The sequence below is a fragment of the Heliangelus exortis genome, chromosome 29, assembly GCF_036169615.1.
Source record: "Heliangelus exortis chromosome 29, bHelExo1.hap1, whole genome shotgun sequence".
NCBI classification, from domain to species: domain Eukaryota; kingdom Metazoa; phylum Chordata; class Aves; order Apodiformes; family Trochilidae; genus Heliangelus; species Heliangelus exortis.
Window position 1 is genome coordinate 3,990,148 of NC_092450.1, and position 21,100 is coordinate 4,011,247.

At 38.5% G+C, this 21,100-nt stretch overlaps 3 protein-coding genes and 1 long non-coding RNA gene across 6 annotated transcripts in view; 3 read left to right on the forward strand and 1 right to left on the reverse strand.

The window, feature by feature from the left end:
• The window catches only part of LOC139788603 (uncharacterized), a 126,855-nt gene that overhangs the window by 104,144 nt on the left and 1,611 nt on the right, over window positions 1-21,100 (reverse strand). For 2 of the 3 annotated variants that reach the window (XR_011722889.1, XR_011722891.1), the window contains exon 2: window positions 19,304-19,375. This is a non-coding gene — a long non-coding RNA (uncharacterized lncRNA). Of the gene's footprint in view, window positions 1-19,303; window positions 19,376-20,329; window positions 20,401-21,100 lie in introns of those variants that run through there. The other variant, XR_011722890.1, reaches the window with a different exon arrangement.
• LOC139788576 (keratin, type I cytoskeletal 20-like) lies at window positions 1,989-6,300 on the forward strand. Its single transcript, XM_071728650.1, has 8 exons — window positions 1,989-2,511; window positions 3,285-3,367; window positions 3,584-3,740; window positions 4,224-4,385; window positions 4,465-4,590; window positions 4,734-4,954; window positions 5,835-5,872; window positions 6,007-6,300. Exons 1-8 carry the CDS (start codon window positions 2,086-2,088, stop codon window positions 6,102-6,104), a joined length of 1,311 nt encoding a protein of 436 aa, XP_071584751.1. The 5' UTR covers window positions 1,989-2,085; the 3' UTR covers window positions 6,105-6,300.
• On the forward strand, window positions 7,436-11,903 carry LOC139788574 (keratin, type I cytoskeletal 12-like). The gene is made up of 8 exons (XM_071728644.1): window positions 7,436-8,580; window positions 9,157-9,239; window positions 9,463-9,619; window positions 9,841-10,002; window positions 10,100-10,225; window positions 10,681-10,898; window positions 11,132-11,214; window positions 11,418-11,903. The coding sequence occupies exons 1-8, from the start codon at window positions 7,939-7,941 to the stop codon at window positions 11,513-11,515; spliced, it is 1,569 nt and encodes a 522-aa protein (XP_071584745.1). The 5' UTR covers window positions 7,436-7,938; the 3' UTR covers window positions 11,516-11,903.
• On the forward strand, window positions 12,850-19,966 carry KRT222 (keratin 222). Its single transcript, XM_071728677.1, has 6 exons — window positions 12,850-13,724; window positions 15,292-15,420; window positions 15,794-16,014; window positions 16,378-16,454; window positions 16,639-16,744; window positions 18,094-19,966. The coding sequence occupies exons 1-6, from the start codon at window positions 13,500-13,502 to the stop codon at window positions 18,305-18,307; spliced, it is 972 nt and encodes a 323-aa protein (XP_071584778.1). The 5' UTR covers window positions 12,850-13,499; the 3' UTR covers window positions 18,308-19,966.

Consider the following 21,100-nt stretch of genomic DNA (forward strand, 5'->3'; position numbering starts at 1 on the left):
ATACAAAACATCTTTATTCACTCTTTGCACAGAGCAGTCTTGAAGAGTGCAGCATTCACACTCATAAATGGTACAAAGTGGTTTGCTTTCAGGATGGAGAATTGTCCTAAGTACTTTTTTTGCTCATTGAGAGACATCTTAATTTACATTAAAAAATCTACACTGATTTTCTGTGGAAGCTCATCTTACAATGGTTCCCTTGGTTGTAAACCAGTTGTATGACATAAATCAGGAAGTAACTTCTTGGAAATATGTTAAGAAGAAAGGGGGGAAATTCTCAGAAAGAGAAATATTGAATATTGGAATATGGTTGGAATATTGGATACGGATTTCCTCTTTCTTTCTTCCTCTTTGTACAGAGGAAGTCATTCAGAGATCTTCCAGATTAAAATTCTTAAGACACAAAACCCAAACTGAGAGCAGCAACATAATTACAGGGAATGATAAATGGGCATGGGATTTCACCCCTAGAATGGATCATCACTACAGACTGAACTGTGAGACTTTTCTTTATTTAAATCTTTAAGTCAGCCAAAGGAGAGGTTTATGTTCCACCTAAAGGCAGCCTAAATGCAGAACCAAAGCTGGGTGTGTCTTTTTTCCTTGAACTCTCAAGACTGGTTACCCATGACTGGTTAGTAAAGGTGAGTAATATGAAATGGCATGCACATGTTATGATAACCCTGCATGACTTATCTTCATTGCTCTCTAATAGACATTAAACTTCTGTCACACAGGTGAGATTTCTTCATAAAATCAGACCATTTATTAGTGTTGCTATGAAGGTTTTATTATGATGACACACAAACCTTTCCAACTGAGCACGTCACTGAAAGGAAGTGTTACACCTGAATCCCCAGCCTGTCCTCTACAGAGTGTTCACACTGAGCCTGGAGTTGGAAACTGCACTGCTGGACTGAAACATCAGCACACAACTTCATCAAAACTGCAGATTATCAGAGAATATATTTTTAGGTTGCTCAACATCTACATATTGATTCTGACTCTGCCTGAATATTTTTTAATGAAAAAAGGATGACACACCTTGAGTTTCCATAGTGACAGTATCAATGGTATTGCTAGTGTACTTTGGTTTCTACTATCATAAATCTTTCATTATCAGTTACACCCAAAGAAGTTCAAGGTCCAAAGACAATTAACAGCATCCTTCTGCAAAGCAGCTCTGCCCTGAACATTGATCACTTTGGTTTGGTAGATGTGTGCAGCTAAGGATGACAGCTCAGCTCTTTGCCTTGATCCAATACTGTTTAGACTTAGCTGTAGCACAGTTACTTAAAAATCTAAGCAGCACTGATTCCTTAATATTCCAGGTTTGTTGCCCTCAGAACCCTGAAGATGCTTCCAATATACAGCTTAGTGCCTCTCCAATTTCCTTGCCCCAAGGCTGCAGATCAGTGTGTACAGCAGCTGTTCTCACTAACACAAGCACTATGTGTTACCTGTCTCACCCATCTGGCTGTACATTAATAATACACTGAAGTACTGGCAGTGCAATGCCCCCAGGAGCTACACCCACGTCCTGTCCCATGCACACCTGCTGCCTGCTTTCCCCCAGCACTAATAATCCCCTCAGCAAGCAGTTTCATCCCTTGCTTTCCTTTTTATCTCAGCATTTTCTGTACCAGAAGTATACAACAGTCAGTTTAGGAACCTCAGTGCCATTAGAAGGAGACCTCTTGGGTTTCTTCACATTCTGCACGTGGGGGTTAGGACTGTAGAGAGTATGGCTGCAGGTACAGTTATAAATTATTCAACAGCTTATTTGTGTTTCATCTTTTATCCAAAATAATAATCAAGCGAGCCAAACTACCTGAGGAGTTTTTCTCAAACACAGATGAACAGATGAAAAGCCCTTTCTATTATATGGAGTGCGGGGGCAATACGCTGTCTGCTCTTTTTGCTGACACCATTCCATCATTTGTCAACAGAGGTGGGGTTTATAACTATTGTCCTTCCTCTTTGAAACACAGTATAAAGGTTTACAGAGCACACACTGCTCTTCACTTCAGCTGCTCTCCATCAGTGGAGATTTACCCTTTTCATTTTAGAAGACAAAGGACACAAATGGCCTTCTCCAACCACAGCATCCAGTGGGGCACAAGCACCCACTTCCAAGCCACTGCAGCACCCAGTGTTAGTGGTTTAACCTCCAGGAAAATGTCCATCCAAAAGATCCAGGCACCAAGTGTCTACGGAGGGGCTGGGGGCTATGGCACCCACATCTCTACCAGCACCAACAACAGACAAGGCTTAGGTGGGAGATTCCAGCTCAGTATTACTGGGAATGATGTGCTGCTCTCAGGCAATGAAAAATCAACCATGCAAAATCTAAATGACCGCTTGGCTTCCTATCTGGAGAGGGTGCATTCTCTAGAAAAGTCCAACTCCCTGCTGGAAAAGCAGATCAAGGAGTGGTATGAGAAGAATACCACACACGTAAGGCAGGACTACAGCTCATACTTTGAAACGATCGCAGAACTCCAAGTTAAGGTAAGACATCACACAGCCACCTCTAGATATCTGAATTGCATTTACTGGGGAGATAGAGTATAATCTGTTGTAGAAAATGTACTTTTCCAAATTGCAGCTGTCTTAGTTAAGAAAAATAAATGCATTTTTGATCAGTTACAAATTAGCAACAGATTTTACATAATGTGCAATACTAAGTATATGTCTGCAGATGAGAGTAATCTCCTACATGAAAAATCTTTGAATCAAAATTAATTAATTCTATTCTATTTGCCTTAGGTAACTTTAATTAGTGAAAATACTGATGTAATTTACATATTTAAGTATAGCTTAGCATCTGTGGATTTCAAAGTGGTTCTTTAGAAAAGGATGACAAATACTCAGAAAAAATATTAGATCACTGCTTGAACTAGTAAATTACCATTATAAACAATAGAATATCCCCACAGCAATCAGCTGACACGTTTGTCAAATTTTGCTTCCAGTGATCTTCCTTATATCTTTCTGCTCTTACTTTTCACTGGTTCTATTTCCCATCCTTTAAAAACAGATCTCTTCCAGAGAGCAGCTTATCCCAACTATTTTATATACCTGTTTTAGAACAGAATAATTTGCCTTTCGGAAAATCCTAATTCATTCTATGCACTTCAAAGAGAACTTAGCTTAAACCTCCATGACTAATAGACAGCTCAAGTTAAGCAAGGTGAAGACCACATGCAGTATTAATCTCCAGAAATGGATCAAATGTGCATTTATGTGCAAAGATTTATCACTTCTCAATCATTCCTTTTTAGCTCAGTGCTGCACAGTTGGAAAATGCAAGGCTTGTCCTGCAGATTGACAATGCCAAACTGGCTGCTGATGATTTCAGACTGAAGTAAGTTCCATGATCATTTCATAAATTCTCTTCCATGCTCATCTTACTCACGAAAGCTTCTAGTTATTAGTACTGAAGTTGAGAATTAAGCATTTTCTCACAAAGTTTAATAAAAAGAAAAATTCATATCTGAGTCTGCAGTAGTTAGCTCTGCTGCCATTTACATCAAACAGTTGCACTGTCATATTGACAAAGAAAGTTTTTTTTTTTTTACAGGTATGAGAATGAACATCTGCTCAGACAGAGTGTGGACAGTGACATTAATGGACTGCTCCGAGTTCGTGATGACTTGACTTTGAGTAAATCTGATTTGGAGTCACAGATTGAGGGTATGACTGAAGAACTAGTTTTTCTTAAGAAGAACCACGAGGAGGTGAGAGCAGCTGAAATTGTCAGGGAGTGGTTTTTATTATGCAGAATACATAACCTCAGCCTCACAAGGAACAATCAAATCTTCATGGGTAATCTGAAGGAGTATTACACTTAGGTTGGAATTCAGCTCCAGATCAGCACATCCACACGTAGGCACCTATTCCTGTGCTATCTGTGTGAATGGTTCTGTTACAGTCAGCTGAGAGTCAATAAAACAAGCATAGCCTAGAGAGTGCTGGAGCTCACTGCAGAGCAAACACCTACTGGCAGGTCAGCTGGGACACTCTGGTCTATTTATTGCTACAAAATAAGTAAAATATTCTAAATGGAGTGCACTAAACAGTATTTACAAGGCCACTAAGTTGTGTTACCCTGAGGTGCTATTTAAGAATTACTTCTATGTCTGTAGATCATGAATTTGCTTCCAGTATTCAGGATTGGAAGCTCCCTGTAGGTGATGCTAATCCAACCCTCGTTGCTTTAGGATGTCAACAAGCTGCACAAACAGGTGGGCGGATCAGTCAATGTCGAGGTGGATGCTGCCCCAGGTATTGATCTTGCAACTATGATGGAAAAAATGAGACTGCAATATGAGGAAATGGCAGAAAAGAACCGTCAAGATGCCAAAGAGCAGTTTGAAAAGCAGGTAATGTCAATTACTTAAGCATCAACAAGAACCTTGGTGTACAGTTGCAGTTCACAGCCCCTCCATTTTTACATTTCAGACAGAACAACTGAAGAAGGAAGTAGCAATCAATGTGGAACAACTTCAAGTCCAAAGGAAGGAGGTCACGGAGCAGAAACAGATCTACCAGAGTCTGGAGCTAGAGCTCCAGAGCCATCTTAACATGGTAAATAATAAAGAGAATTTGAATGAAGGACTGTTTAGTAGACAGTTAACACAGAGGAGTGGAGAGGCTTTCAATCCAAATGGGATTTTAACACAGAAAATGTATCTTGAATAATACATCTCTGCTCTTTTCCTCGGCTGTAGAGGAAGTCTTTAGAAGACAACCTGGCTGAAACTGAAGCCCGTTACAGCTTCCAGCTGAGCCAAATCCAGGGAGCAATTGCTGGTTTAGAGGCTCAGCTGTGGCAGCTCCGAGCAGACATGGAAGGGCAGAACACTCAGTACAGCTCCCTGCTGAATATCAAGACTCTCCTGGAAATGGAGATTGCCACGTACCGCCGGCTGCTGGAAGGAGAGGATGTTGGGTGAGGAAATGCTTTGCCCCTGGCTTTCACCTGACAGGAAATGGCATTGCAAACACTGCCCATATTCAGGGAAGCTGAAAATGTAAAATCTGCCACTTTCCAACTGGCGTGGTGGGAGGAATCTGCTGCCCAGTTCTCACCAGTAGAGTCAGAGCAGGCTGCAATTTGTGCTCAGTTTCAGCAGCTGCTATGGAAGTCAGTTGAGTTTCTCTCTCAGCACAGATACACTGCTGCTCTGAACTGAGTACCTGAGTAGATGTTCACACTCCATGAGCATCAGTAATTCAGTTTTGAATCAAAATATCCACAGCTATAATAACCATAGCTTCTGAGGCCTGGGCTATCCTGGGCTGGAGTTTTTAATCTGGTTTATACACCCCAGTACCTGGTCACACCAGAGCAGACACTCACCAAGAGTATGCTGACCTTCTCTTGCAGTCCACAGCAAGTTTTACAGCCTGCACTGGGTTATGCTGTGCTCTACCTAGCAGCCAAAATCCTTCAGCATTTGAAGAGGTACAAGTGAGCTGACACTAAATGTTCAGATAGTCCAGTATCCCACATTCTGTAGTGAAAAGAGCAGATGCCTCCAAAAGCAGGGCAAGCAGAGGGTAGAATTTGCCCCTGAGATTCTTCCTGTTCATCTTTTCTGGCTCAGAAACTAGATTGTGTGTATCTGTCTGAACTAAAGGCAGAAATGAGATTAATTTCACCTACAGCATATTTTCCTTTAACAGAGAAAACTCATTTAAACACTTGATTAAATGTCTTGATGAAAGGATATTACCTGTCTTGATTTGATGCACAGCAAATGTACAAGGATGTCTCTTAAACATCAGGTGCCATATATTTATACTTTTTTTATTTATTGTTTGAACAGTCATTTCCTGGAGATATCTAAAACAGAGGCTGAAAAGGGTATGTCACACCAGCTTCCTTATTTTTTGATGAAAAACAGGGCACTGAAAAGATGCCCTTACTGATTTTCTCAGTAATACTTTGCTGTCAAATACATCGCATTTAATTAATTAACTGTTTGGTTTCATTAACAGAGTCAAATAAAGTTAAGAAGATCAAGACAATTGTTGAAGAGGTGGTTGATGGCAAGGTTGTCTCCTCTCAGATCAAAGAGATTGAAGAGGCAGTTTAAGTGGCATCAATGGAGAGGGGGCAGCCTCTGAGCTTCCTGCAGCTGATGCCAAAGCTAAAAGATTAAACATTATGAAGAATCCAATCTAATTCTCCTTAAAACCTGGAAGAGTTGAAAAATGCCAAACTCAAATCTCTAACAATTATCTTCTGTGTGTGTGTGAGTGTTAATAAACATCAGCAAGTTAAAAAGTCAAGGTTTTGGGTCTACTTAATGACTAAATACCTTGATGAAAAAAACCCCCACAAATCAGACTTATAATTGTTGCCAAGACAGATAAATCCTGAAGTAATAGAGTCTTAAGATTGCATTTAAAAACTCGCTCAGTGAAAATTAGAAAGTGTCAATTTGCATTTCATAATTAAATAAAATGAATGAATAAATAAATTGAAGTCTATTTATTACCTTTCACTCTCTGTGAATGTTTAAACTAGAGCAAGCAACAGTATTTTGTGAAAAAGAATACTTCTTGCCTTTCAGTTCAGAAATAAAAAGATCTATTCGGACTTTCTCTACCAACAACCTTTCCCATCTGGTCTAAATCTCCTATGCCACACCCAAATTTGCAGTCCAAGGAGTCTACATTTCCTCTTCACAAAATAAACACAAAACCCCCTCATCCTTTTGAAATCTTATTTGACCAGTGCGTTATTTACTGTACATAAACAGCTGCCAAAGAAACTAATCCTTTGCTCTCGCTATCACGAGTCACTGATACCAGGCTACCAATTTATTTCTACATAAATGCTTTATTTAAACCTTTGATCTACTGCTCAGAATATATTTCTGCCCCAAAAAGCACCTGTGCTCCTGGATGTAGATAAATTAAAAATTAATACATTCCAGTTGACAAATCAAATGATGCAATTAAGCCAGGGCAAAGAAAAAAAAATTTTTCCACTTAGCAAAATAACTTCAAAAGAAAAGTATACTGGGTTTGAAGAACTTCCATGCCTAAACTTGCAAGCAGAAGAGCTATATCTGATCTTTAGATTTGTATTATATAAAGCACAAAATACAGAAATAATTTTCTTTCTTTTGAGATAACAGCAAACTATTTAGAAGAAACAATAGTTAGTTTTCAGCTTGATAATAGTATAAACTGTTGGTATGGGCTACACATATTACACAGAGATACTGCTGTGATGAAAGGCTCAGGGCAGAAAATGCAATTTCAAATTCTATTCAGTATAATCAAGTATCCTGATGTTTTCATATTAAAAATCAACCTGCAGATCACTCAGTGTCCATATTCCTCTTCATACACTTCTGTTGATCACTTTTCTTACTTCTTATTGAACAGACAGGGAGCACTAATTTGTCAGAGGTTTGTGCCAGAAAAGTGTTATGAAAAGAAACCTGTTTGACATGCACACTGGGAAGTGTGATATGAAAGGGATCACTCCGCTGACTTAATAATCCTTCTCTAATAGTAGCCCCAAACCAAAAAGGCAATAAATATGTAATGACAAAAAAATTAGTTAAGAAGGATTTAAATGCGAAAAGGCATTTCTGTGCTCCATTGCACATGGTAAAACATTATTGTGATGTCTTAGCTCTACTCCACCCATTTCTCCTCATACAGCAAATACCTGGAAGGCACCAGATTTCCACTCCCATTGGCCATTTAGCCTCATACGTATCATTTAGCTTGGTCAGGAGACACTAAACTGACTTCTCCTCCAAACAAAAGAGAAAAAATTAAAGATCTTCCTAGGAGGTGGGGACTCCAGCTGAAACACCCCCTGCAGTCCCCATATAAAGGTTCAGCTGCTCCCTGACCTGCCCTGCTCGTGCTGCTTGCTTTGCCAAGAGCCCAGGACCCCTGAGCACCATGGCCCTTTCCATGCGCACCAGCGCTGCATCCCGGCACTTCTCCTCTCGGAGTGCACTTGGCGGGGGCTCTCTGCCAATGTCCAGTTCTGGTGGTGTAGGCTTTGGTGGCAGTGGGCTTGGGTTTGGTGGTGGGGCTGGGGGAGGTTTTGGTACTGCTTCTATGCTTGGTTCAAGCTCTGGCTTCAGTGGGGGCTTCGGGGGTAGCTCAGGAGGAGGCTATGGGAGCAGCTTAAGCAGCGGCTTTGGGGGAGGCTTTGGGAGCAGCTTGGGTGGCAGCTACGGCAGCGGCTTCAGCAGCGCTTTTGGTGGAGGCTTAGGAAGTGGCTTTGGCAGCAGCTCAGGCACCGGTTTTGGAGGTGGCTTTGGAGGCGGCTCAGGATCTGGTTTTGGAGGTGGTTTTGGCTCTGCTGGTGCTGGGGATGGAGGTCTTGTTTCTGGCTCAAAAAAAGAAACCATGCAGAATCTCAATGACCGCCTGGCTGCTTATCTGGACAAAGTACGATCTCTGGAGGATGCCAACACCGAGCTGGAGAGCAAAATCCGTGAGTGGTATGAGAAAAATGGCCCTGGTGTTAGTGTCCCTGGATCTGGGAATGACTACAGTAAATATTCCCCAATAATTGAAGATCTTCGAAACAAGGTAGCAAAACGTGTTTTTATATTTGTTATTCACCTAGCAATATTTTGGATAAAAATAACAAATTCCTTTCAGAAATCAAGAGCAAACTTATATTACAATATCAACACTCATAATAACCTCGGTCATACAGCACTGGTACCACGTGTTGAATTCATGTTGTAAATTAAGGGCAGTTTTTGCAGCTATAGCACATAATCCTGTGTGACTTGGTCTAATCTGAAAAAAGAAGGCAGTGCTGGAATCCACTTCTATAAATTCTTGTAGATTACAAATTCTAAATCTTATTAAGTTTCGCATTTCTTACATCCCAAATTCAACTCCTGAAGTAGACAGACCACCTGGCAACGTCTGCTGAGATCATAATCTAGTCAGAAAATGTGAAGTGGTATTCCACCATGGAGCAACACATGCTGACCTGCAGAAGCTGAAAACCTGTCCAATATATTTTCACAGTAAATTATACAAGAGCCTAACAAATTATATTTAATATTTTAATTGTATTTAGGATTACAATTACATAAGTAGCTATTCAAGCTGCACTGGTCTATAAATCATCCTGTGAACACTGTATTCCAGATCATTATTGCAACTATTGACAATGCAAGAGTCATCCTGCAGGTTGATAATGCCAGACTGGCTGCTGATGATTTCAGACTGAAGTAAGTCCGTGACAATACTACAAAAACCCCTACTAATATTTTAAGGAAAAAATTCCGTGCTGAAAAAAACCCTCTTGCCTTGTATTTTAACATAACTATTAAACAATACTATAATAATAAGATTAAGATTTCATATTAAAACCTATAAAAGTATATAGTAATAGTTTGCATTTGACCTCATTAACCATGCAAAAAAAATAATATTTAATTACTTTCTTTACAGGTATGAGAATGAAGTGGCTCTTCGCCAGAGTGTGGAAGCTGACATCAATGGTCTGCGCAGAGTTCTTGATGAGCTGACCCTGACAAGAGCTGATTTGGAGATGCAGATTGAGAGCCTGAATGAAGAACTGGCTTATCTCAAGAAGAATCATGAAGAGGTAGTCTTTTTTTTCTTTATGAATTCATAACAAAGCAGATGGAATTGTGAAACATGCTCTTTTTGTTTCAAGTTTACTAATGAAAGAGTAAAAGAAATAAGCGGACAAGCTACAGATTCCTCTTGATGAAGAACTTGTATAACATATTTCTTTACATATACTCTTTGTAGAACTATCTTGCCTTTTATTAACAAAACTTTTCTTTATTTAAACCTCTCCAGGAGCTTCAGGGTATCCAAAGCAGTGCATGTGGCCAAGTCAGCGTTGAAATGGATGCTGCTCCAGGAATTGACCTGACCAAGCTCTTGAATGACATGAGGGGACAGTATGAAGTCATTGCTGAGCAAAACCGCAAAGAGGCTGAAGCGTGGTTCAATGAAAAAGTAACAACCAGAGATAGCAAATTCAAAGAAATACAAATAAAAAAAAGTTAAATATTTGGAACAGTAAAATTACACTCCATTCTTCCTTGTCTTTCAGAGTGGGGAGCTAAAGAGGGAAATCTCCACCAATACTGAGCAGCTTCAGTCAGGAAAGAGTGAGATCACCGATCTAAAACGGACCCTCCAGAGCCTGGAAATTGAACTGCAATCTCAGCTTGCTGTGGTATGTTCTAAAGAAGTTGCTCACTAGTCAGAGGACATTTTCCAGCTTCTGTAGTGTTGCTAGAGCTCATACAGTCCCATAGAATTTAAGATTTGCATTTATTTCCTACTAAATCCCTGTTCTTTTAGTTCCTAAATAGCAGTAATACATATAACTGGGTGGCAAGTAGTGTACTATAAAGCAGATGAACTCTTATGTTCACCTTCAGTGAAGCAGCAAAGGCCAGTTTACGGACTGGTATTGCAAGAAAAAAATATTTTAAAAAAATCTCTAAGTAATAGAATCATAGAATCACCAAGGTTGGAAAAGTCCTCTAAGATCATTGAGTCCAACCACCCACCCTACAACCCCTAATGAGTCTGTGCTTACTCTCATTACAGTATTTCAGTTGCTTTTGTCTTTGTAAAGGTTTTTTTTTCCTATATCAGATATTATTTAATGTCCTTCTTACATAGAAAAAATCCCTCGAAGACACCTTAGCAGAAACAGAAGGTGGTTACTGTGCTCAGCTGTCACAAATGCAACTTCAGATTGGGAATCTGGAGTCTCAGCTGTTCCAGGTCAGGGCTGACATGGAACGCCAGAATGCAGAATATCAGCAGCTTTTAGACATCAAGACTCGTCTGGAAATGGAGATTGAAACCTATCGCCGCCTGCTGGATGGGGAGTTTGTGTAAGTCACTGATTTACACTGGCTCCTCTGGTTTGTTTTCTGTAACAATATCCTTTCCAGGAAAAGAAAGGTAAAAAACAAGTGGTATGGTTCACAGAAGGACAGTCAGGCACATAAAATGACTGAAATAATAGAGATATACTCTGCCTGAGGAGAGTGAACCATTCTGCTCAGTACTTAAAATAATGCAATTCCTCTTCATTCTGACAAAATTCTGTGTGATTCACTTCTAGGGGTGCAGGACCAGGAATTACATTTGAAAGCTCATCCTTGACAGGGTCCAAATCACAAACACAATCACTGGATTCTTCTCAGGGTATGTAGAACTTGACTGGATAAAATTTTGTTTCTAAAGTCTTTCTTATAAATAAAATAATACATGCTGCTCTGTTTAACTACATCACCGTAACAAGAAGCCAATTTGAAAGGAAAATGATGTAACTGTTCATGTCCATGTGCTGCTCTGGTTTTTCTAACACTTTTTGATAAATATTTTTTTTATTTTTTAATGATGTTTAGATTCTACCAAAACTAGAAAGATCAAGACAATCGTCGAAGAAGTGGTAGATGGAAAAGTTGTGGCATCCCATGTTAAAGAAGTTGAAGAACAGATATAAGGCACAATCTGAAATTGCAAGGGATGTGTTCATTCCATGTTTCTTTCAAAACCAGAATGGATAAATAATATTTTTCTTCTGTATAAATTGATAAAAACAGATTGGCTTTTTACTAAGATACTTTTACATGCAACAAAGCTGGCATTTCCATTCTTAGCAGTCATGCAATGTATTTTCTGCTTCAGTCTATTGGTATTACCTGTATTATTTTCACAGTTTTCTTTAAATATGTTACAAAGTCTTTGCTGAACTGCTAGAAATATGGTGCCCACATTAAGCATTTAATTAGAAATGCTTTTTAAATGATTCTTAGTAATTAATAGATGAAATAATTTTGCTATTCTAACCTATTTTCTGTTTTTCTTGACTAATAAAAGACTCAACAAGCTTTAAGATATCTGTCTCCCTTCATTCTCCAGCTAGGACTGCAGCTCCTGATCCACACATGCTATGTTGCTGAGTATTCCACTTTCCCACACATAAAGTTCAGTTTGTAGGACTAAATCAAAAACCCCCTCTATATTATACTTCAAACCTACACATTTCTGGAGATCAGACAGCCTTGACTTCACCTGATGTAAATAGATGTTCTGAAAATCAGTACTGTGAAGAAACAGGAAGATTTTAAATTACATTTCAAGTTTTTATTTGCTTAAATACATAGACTCTTCCTATGAATGCTTATGCTGTCCTAAGGTATGTTTGTTTGATGGGTTCCTACTGTTTTGATTATGTGAATGTTATATAAACCATCAATGAAAAACACTGTCAATATTTTGGTTATAAAAGTAGAGTAATTACAGCACTGGTAGAAAAGGTAGTGGACAACAAAACATTCTCAGCTCAGCCCAGTTCAGCTGAAAACCCGCCAGCTAAGAAAAATAAAATCAGAACACAGGATCCTTTGACATGTGCCCATGGACAGAGCCAAGAACAAGGAAGCCTTATGCACACAAGGAGACTTTTAAGTGGTACAATACTTTGGCTTCTGAAAAGACAAGTGTCTTGTAAACTTTACTGCTTTTTTCCTCATTTCACTGTTGCATATTCTTGTTTGGAGTCTTCAAATACTCTTTATCTAGTGAATTTTTATTTTTTTGCTGAAAGCTGAACTTTTATACAGTCTGGTATTATATGCATTACTAAAGAAACTTTGAAAAATGGGTAAGAGCTGTTCTTAGTAGACAAGATCATCATCAAGCAGCTACAGTGAGCCAGGAAATGAAGAATTGTTTGCAGAAAATACAGCACAGCAGACAGACTATAATTTCAAGCTCCCTGTCAGGAAAGGTGTAAGAACAATCTGCATATTCTGTGAGCTGAACCCACTGGGCCATGGCAGAGATTATAAACACCTTCAGAGACAAACCAGACACTTTTTGACAGCAGTTCTCTATGGCTGAGATGTTAATTTACCAAAATTTGCAGAAGGGGAGCCAACCCCCAGGCCACAAGGAGCACACACATCACTTAGGACTGGCAGTGCTGGTTCCTTTCCCTCTGTCAGTGTCTTGGCCCTCAAAGCCATGGAAATTTTGAGTGAGGGGATGTCCAGGAGCACAGCTCTCTTTTTGATGGGACAGTCCTCAACACCAGATTGGGTCAGCCACCTGAGGCTTTGCCTTGCTAAGTGTTAAAAATGTTCAAGGATGGAAATTCTGTAACATCCCGAAACAACCCGTTCCCATGCCACACCATTGCCTGGTGAAGGGACATTCCACCAGTGCAGATGGATTGCTGGGAAGCTCATGCTGTGCAGCTGTAATCCTGTCCTTTGCTTTGTATCTCCTTCCCTCCCATTTCTGGGGTTATAAAACCACACAGTTAGAGTGTAACAGAAGCAGAAAGACATTGTATGTGCCCACTTCAGCACACGATTTAGGAATAATTATTTCAATCGCTACAGAGCGACAGATCAATGCTTCTTAAATTTCCTTTTAAAAATGATGGGAAAAGCCTCTGACCTTCCAGTGCTTCTTCAAAAATGAAGCTCTGCAGCTTTAAAATCTGCCTTTCCTGCCTCCCTGCTCCGCCGCAGGCAGGCAAGGCTCTGCAGCAGCCGGCTCACCCTATCAATGAGGTTCGGGGAGCCAAGGTGGAGGATGGGAGGAGAATGGAACTGTCCCAGCTCCTCCGTGAGATCAGGGCAAAGTATGAAACGCTCATCACCAGAAATCAGATAAAGACCCTCATCTCAGCAAGGACCCAGGTAATGCCTCCACACAGACAGACACCTTCCAGAGTGAGGAGACAATCCCTGTCTATACAATTCCTCCCTCAGCCTCTATGAGGTACAGTATTTCCTTTGCAATGCAGCGTATTATTGGGGAAGGGATTTTGGTTTTACTGCAGTAAGATGTGAACTGGAACGTAGGGCAGTAGATTCTGTTTAGGGTATGAAATTCACACTAAAATGCTGTGTAATTCATCCGAATGTTTTTCTGTACCTGCAACACTGATATTGTTGTGATTTTAAAAAATGATGACATATGCTGTAACATGGTAACCTCTGGCACCGTTTAGTTACCACAGAGGAAAAGAGACTCTTGAAAATCAAAGGCAATGTAAAAAGTCTATTTGTATACAGAGAGCTTTATCTTTTTTAGTACCTATATTAAAGCAAACTGTATCTTTTCAGGAACTATTTTATGTTGCTGACAGTAAAACTATGTCATGCTCCTTAGCAAATATAATTTGTTCTTTCATACAGATTTATTAAATATTACCAACACACAATGCTGCTATTATAGATCTACCTACAAAACATCTGTAAAACCCGTCTTTGAAATAACATGACAAAACAACATTCAGCCATCAAACATCAAGAAATTCAGGGTGGAAAATGAGGTAATTTATCACCCTCTTGTACTTCTTAGGCATTGCAGAAATTCTGGAGGTTTTTCTAGCCACAGGCCAGACTGCTGCTGCAATCTGGCTGATCTACACAGTAATCCAATGACACATGACAGCTATAAACTAGAGTTAAGCCAGCTTTGTATTTGTTTGGCACAAAGCAGCCAAGGTCTATTGATACAATCTTGTCACATAAATTCTGCAGCTTACAGGCAAAAAAAGAATAAGCAATGAACACTGAGATTTTCACCCAAATGTTGCCATGGTAAAATTACTCTAGGTCAGTATGCTATGCAGGAAAAAAGAGAAAAAACTCAGAATCAAACAGGATAAATAACTATCATAAGTAAAACCATCATTCTGGAAGTTAAAAGCAGGAACATACTACCTAAATCAAAGATGAATCCAAATCTAAGATGACCCCACACATGCTCAGGGTTGTCTTAAAAAAAAAAAAAAAATAGTTCAACTATTTACTTTGTCTAAAAATAAGCTTCAGCTTTAATGATGGTAAATGAGCTCAAATAACATTTTGTATCAGGTTTAAAATACAAATTAAAAATACCTTTTAAACAAAGAACCTTATTCAAACTCTGAAGCTGGAACTGATTGCAATGCTCATTGCCATGATGTTGAGCCCATTGCTTCTAGAAGTGAATAAGGTCTCAACATAATCCCTTAATTTGTATGGGAATTCCTCCATAAGAAGTAGGTTAGGGATAAAGATGTGGCCAACTGCTTCTCATCAAACACTGCAGGATAAAGGCTGCCCATCTACACCATACATAAAATATTAACAAATCGCTGCTGCCTTTACCAAATTTCTATGTCTAAAAGAAAATCCCAACTGGAGATCTGTCTGTGGGTCTTTTAATTTATTGACTATTTAAAGAATATTGTTACCTTTTTTATATCCCCTGTAGCTAGAAGAAGCCACCACTAAAAGAATGGACAAAGATGCAGAAGCACTAAAGGCAGCCAGAGCAGAACTCTCTGAAGCAAGGAGGCAGTGGCACCATATGCAGATTGAAATTGAATCTCTCCACGCTGTGGTAAGCATCACAAAACACAACTGGAAATCTGGCCAAAATAAATCTCTTATAATAAGAGCACCCAGCCCACTCAGTTTGCAGACAGTACCGAGCTGGGCTTTGTTTAACCATACAGGTAACATCAGATCTGTAAAATCAATGGTAGTGGATTGCAAATGCAACAGGTGGGTACATTTATTTCTCCTATCTTAAATTATGACAGATTTTACTGGAAAATTTCTCAGCAAAATTATTATCCAGAAAGCTTTGCTTGTGCTCCTAAAGATATTCTTTAAAGAACTGATGTAAAAATACACAGGTTTTCAATGAAAAGCACATAGAACATATTTACACATAACTTTCCAAATCTTAAAATACGAGTTAAACTCCACAGGAAAAGGGTTTGGAGCGTTCACTGCGTGCCACAGAGGAGCAGTACCACATGCAACTACAAAATTTAGAAGGTGAGATTGAATGCTTAGAGAAAGAACTACTGGAAGTGAGAAGAGGTATTGAGAAACAGCTTCAAGAACATGAACTTCTCCTGAACACAAGGATGAAACTGGAGGAGGAGATAGCAACATATCGCAGTCTGCTTGAGCAAGAAGAGAACAGGTAGGTTTTAGAAAAAGTTCTCAATTTATCTTCCATTTCAGTACTTATTGCAATAATAAGAGTTAGTTTCAGATCTAATGCTTCTAACTGTCAAAATACACAAAATTTAGTATTACTAAAATCAAATCATTCTTCCTGTCACACAACAAAGTGACTGAAAACTGTCCAAAAATAATGATAAAATTGCACAAATATTTTTGGTAACTTTCTTAAGTTCTATACTCTGAATGAGCAATTCTAGCAAACAGTTACTACAGTCACACAGAATTTCTTGTGGTTCTCATATGTTTAAATTTCTCACAGCTGTTCAGAAGACATGCTCATAATTCAACATTATTACATGAGTGCAATTTTTTTTTCCAGGTTTCGTTGCTCTGTACCTGAGCAGAGGGATGACAAAAAGCCCACCACAAGCAAGATTGCTTTTACACTGCCTTCAAGTGAGTGACCAGATACTTTCTGTTTAGGGGATTATGGCCCTACAGGAGGTTCCTATCTACTGACAAGTTACTGGGTATTACAAAAGGATCTTATTCCAATGCAGTAGGAGGAAAAATATCTCTAGGTCCAGTGTTTTGACCTTACTTTTCTGCACTCTTAGTATAGCTGCATTTTCTTTTACAGATAGTGTAAAGAAGCACAAAAGTGAGAAGAAAGAACTGTTGACAAAACAAGCAATCCTGGATGGAAATATTATGAAGGAAAGCGCTGAAGCTCATGGCACTGTACAGTAAGATGAACATGAATTTAACAAAATAAGAAATTAAAGTAAATGGCATTGTAGAGCATACCAGGGTATTATATTTCAGTAGCTTTGTGTTTTCCCTTATTTAGTATCTGTTATATCATGCCCATACAGCCAAGAAGCTACAGAATATCAGTGATAGTTCAAATTATAGTAAATGACATGTTTTAACACTATATTAAAATTCAAAATCCTTTTTGTTAGCTTTTACATAATAAGCTAACAATATCATGATGATGCTTCTGATTTGTAATTTCTATTTCTGTTAAGAATGAAACTATGAATAATTCATTCAGTTAAGGCTGAAAGCAGAAGAGCCCATACCATGTTTGCAAGGCCCCCTGAGGCATATTTATGCACATAAATTCAGACCTGGCTGCTCTAACTTGCTGTTTGGAAACTCCCACGTTTCACCAATTACCAAACAGGGAATGGAGAGCTCGTCTCCTAAGTGGGCATGTGAAAATCTGTTAGTAGCTATTATTCACCTTAAATTACTTTAATTGTGCTGGATTGCCTCATTGTTTTTTTCACTGCTCTTCTGTAGATCAACATTTCACTTTACATATAAAAGAAGCTGTAGCCCAGCACTGTAATTCAGCACTAGTGCTGAACTGTGGCCAGCTGGTGAAAGCACATAGAAATTTGGATTAAAAATTAATGGCATCACAAGGTTCACCATACACATCCCACACTTGAAGCTCATTTTCATACAGGAGCTTTGCTCATCTCTCAGAGTCTTCAGGGCTTGAAAGGGCCTCCCTGGCTGGGCAGAGTTTGCTCTGCCTGAGGATGGTCCCCAGGGACAGACTTTTAGATATAGATCCTGACACATACTTGAAGGATTAAATCAATAGGATCTGGCTGGGGTTTCAATTCTCTATTTTTCTTCTGCCCTTTTTTTCTCTTTTAATTTAGCATAGATAGGCATCCTGAGGTTTGGATCTGAACTAACTTTTTCTCCTCCCTGTTTTGATGGTTTTCAGGCGCAGGAATTCAGTCCTGCCCACTATAGTGAGGAGGTTTCTTACAAAGATTTTGAGCTTGGCTTCCAAACTCTCTCCTTGGAAACAAACTGCCTGCTGTGTTTGGAGTGGTGGTTTTGTACCCATGTCTATTTAAGAGTACAAAACCAAGAATACAATCAACCCTCATTAATTTGCTTTTCTGGAGAGCAGACCTGTGACAAAAAGAAAATGCTAATGTCTCAGTACCCATCTGAAATAACTCGACACTTTGTTATGCAATTTCTCTCTACATTTTTAAGGCAGTCCTGAAGGCAGGTATTTCATATTCCCCAAAGGATCATAAATACTTCTGCTTTATTGTTTCAGGACAGAAAAAGTGGATGAAGTTATTAAAGAATGGGAAGGTTCTTTCTTTAAGGACAACCCTCGCTTAAGGAAAAAATCCGTTTCTTTGCGCTTTGATCTCCACTTAGCAGCAACTGAGGAAGGATGTTTACACACTAAAAAGAAAACTCTTCCTGACATTGAAGTCAGGCTGGTAATGAGGAGATCTTGCAGTATTCCTTCTATCAAACCTTAACCTACAGCAACTTAACCCAATGGTCATCTCCAACGAGCTCTGGAAACAAACTGTAGATGGACTTACACAGCCTCCTATCTTGCTACAACTGCAAAATCTTACTAAGTACTTTGATTAATACAATAAAAACAGAGAAGCCTTTTAAAGGACAGGGAAAAGAGTAAGGGAGTTAAGATTATAAGAAACCTAACTTCTAGTTTTATACTCTTGGTGCCACCCTTCAATTTTCTCATTATCGTTGTTTTGTAGAATTTCACCGATTATTACAAAAACTAAAGTGTAACTTTATACTTTGACATATTCTGCCTTTGTAAAAGAGAACATGTTTTCTCTTTTTGGAAATGAGAAATGCATATTTCATTGTCTTAATTATTCAATATTGCATATACATAATGATGAATCTGTGCAATAATTTACATCACAACTGTCACAGTTCCTGAAATGTATTTTAAAACAATACTTTCTAACAGCAGAAATTACAAAGATGCTCTTAGAATACAATAACTATTAAGAAATAATTTTCTTTTTAAAGTGGCTGGTATTTTTAATTTAATTTTGTTAGGCAATATCTTTCCCCTATATCATTATACACACATTTTTTTGAAAGTGTTGTTACAAAACAACAATATTTTGGCCATATTATTCCACCAATTTTGAAGCAGTAGTTCCCACCAAAAATCAGTCACTCCTGTGTGTCCACATGTATCTGCACTATAACTTTCTTAGCCATAGTAAGTAAAATTATACTCTTTGATTGTTCAAATGTAAGGAGTCAACCGATTATTTTAATGCTGTTATTTAATTAATTTTGGTTATTATAATGATGTGAATTAAAATAGCTTCAACAAATCCATCTTTTGACAAATAATATAGGTAAGCTATAGTCTTGATCTAGTGCACATAACAAGTCACTATGATGCCAGGGTACAACTTGTATTCCTCCAGATTAAATGGAAAAAATAAGGGCTACATATTCAAAGTAAAATTCTACCATACCCATTAAGTATGTCCACAGCTACTCTGAGTAGAAGAGGGGAAAAGTCCAGCAGATGATCGTGAATCTGTGCACTGAAAAAAACCAGAAATTCAAGCTCAGACATACTTCTTTACAACTCTTCAAACAAAAATTCACACAAAATTGTACTAAGTTGAGAATGGCTGTGAGGATTTTTAAGAGGATGTCACAAACTCTCCTGTATTGCAGGGCTCAGAACCTAGAAAAACCACGTACAGTATTTGCTGGATTCACAGCAGCATGTAGAAGATTAATTTAAGTGTCAGTTATTTGCCTTATTACTTATGGCATGTGTAACAACAACTGATACTACAAATCCTTTCAGTTATGCTTCTATCTTTTGTTAACAGTAAGAACAACGTGTTTATATTGCCCACGGTTCTATATCTACTGTATGAAGCTGCTAATTATCATTATTAACCTTAATACTGACCTGGTGTTGTTAATACTTGACTATTTGGCATCCTGAATGTATTAGCCTGCTCTAGTATTTTCACTATGCAGCTTTTTTTTTGTGCTTATACTCTGTACAGTTTACAATACTTGAATTTAAACTAAGTTCTAATTGCTTTAAGGCACTTTAAACAGGGATACGAATTTACCAAAGTAAATTACAGTAATACAATAAAAAGTATTAAAATGGAGCCTGTTCATGCATATTTTGTGAGTTTTAACGTGTATACTTTAAAAGGAAAGAAGTAACAGAGAAATACAAAAGTTATAGATAATAAAATCTGCAGTGCTGCAACCACTTGTTTTCTAGGCTCTCCTCTACAAGTATAAAGGCACAATTAGAAAAACAGGAGTGTCCTCCTGCTATAAAAGTCACTCTTTTTCTGGTAAATCCAGTATCCTCAACTAGATCTAAAGACCTTTGTTCTGAGCAGTGCAAAGAAAGAATGGAAGACAGCATCTGGCCTACAAAGATTACAATCTAAAAGATAAACTGACAGGCAAAGATAAATAACAGGCAAATACATAACAGAAAAGTAGCTTAATTCAGATACCTTTAAAACTGCTTAGGCAGCCTTCCACACGCAGGGAGAGCTTGCACAGGCATATAAAAATTACATTTGGAATACATGCAAGAGGCTGCTATCTCTACAGTAAACAATACCTGAATGATGTGACTCACAGACACGTTTTCTTTATCCAGGGAGTGCTTGGCTTATTCTCTGACCTATGGTATTTCTTGGGGTATTGTCTTCTCTATAACTCCAGATATTTTTAATTTTCCTAATGACTGAAACCTCATACAGCATAGTACAGAACACACACCTGACTCCACCTTGCAATACAACCTCCATATTATTTTAGAAGAGAAAAACCATTATGTATCTATGGTAAACATTGTCTGGGATACTAAATAACTAGGAAAAAACGTTCACCTTATTCATTTACATTATTTCACCCACATAAGGGTCTGACCTCACATTTTCTGCAGCCATCTCCCTGACCCTAAGGACGCACCAGCACAATTTTTTTCTACTCACAGAAGTTGCCATTGTTTAATGCCAAACTCAACTCGTGAAACCCACAGCTTCTGTTTGAAGGTGGTATGAAGGAGAACATACACTGTTCTGTGATCATGAAACCTGAGACTCTAAGAAAAATAAAAGACTGCAGCTTAATAACTGTTACTGTTAACACATGACACTGCAGGCAACCCACTCTTGTTCAATGCTACTTCTTCATCTGGGACTCCTGAAACTGAACTCCTGAAACTCCTTTAAAAGAATTGCTGGTATTCTAGACCTATTTTGAGTGTGCATCCAAGT

Excerpts from the sequence above, each read along its gene's own strand:
- LOC139788576 (XM_071728650.1), top strand. The coding sequence starts at position 2,086 with ATGGCCTTCTCCAACCACAGCATCCAGTGGGGCACAAGCACCCACTTC. Across the intron at positions 3,368-3,583 it reads GCTGATGATTTCAGACTGAA|GTATGAGAATGAACATCTGC; the intron begins GTAAGTTCCATG and ends TTTTTTTTACAG. Across the intron at positions 4,591-4,733 it reads TCCAGAGCCATCTTAACATG|AGGAAGTCTTTAGAAGACAA; the intron begins GTAAATAATAAA and ends CCTCGGCTGTAG.
- LOC139788574 (XM_071728644.1), top strand. The coding sequence starts at position 7,939 with ATGGCCCTTTCCATGCGCACCAGCGCTGCATCCCGGCACTTCTCCTCT. Across the intron at positions 8,581-9,156 it reads TTGAAGATCTTCGAAACAAG|ATCATTATTGCAACTATTGA; the intron begins GTAGCAAAACGT and ends ACTGTATTCCAG. Across the intron at positions 10,899-11,131 it reads CTGCTGGATGGGGAGTTTGT|GGGTGCAGGACCAGGAATTA; the intron begins GTAAGTCACTGA and ends ATTCACTTCTAG.
- KRT222 (XM_071728677.1), top strand. The coding sequence starts at position 13,500 with ATGAAGCTCTGCAGCTTTAAAATCTGCCTTTCCTGCCTCCCTGCTCCG. Across the intron at positions 13,725-15,291 it reads TCATCTCAGCAAGGACCCAG|CTAGAAGAAGCCACCACTAA; the intron begins GTAATGCCTCCA and ends TATCCCCTGTAG. Across the intron at positions 15,421-15,793 it reads TTGAATCTCTCCACGCTGTG|GAAAAGGGTTTGGAGCGTTC; the intron begins GTAAGCATCACA and ends TAAACTCCACAG.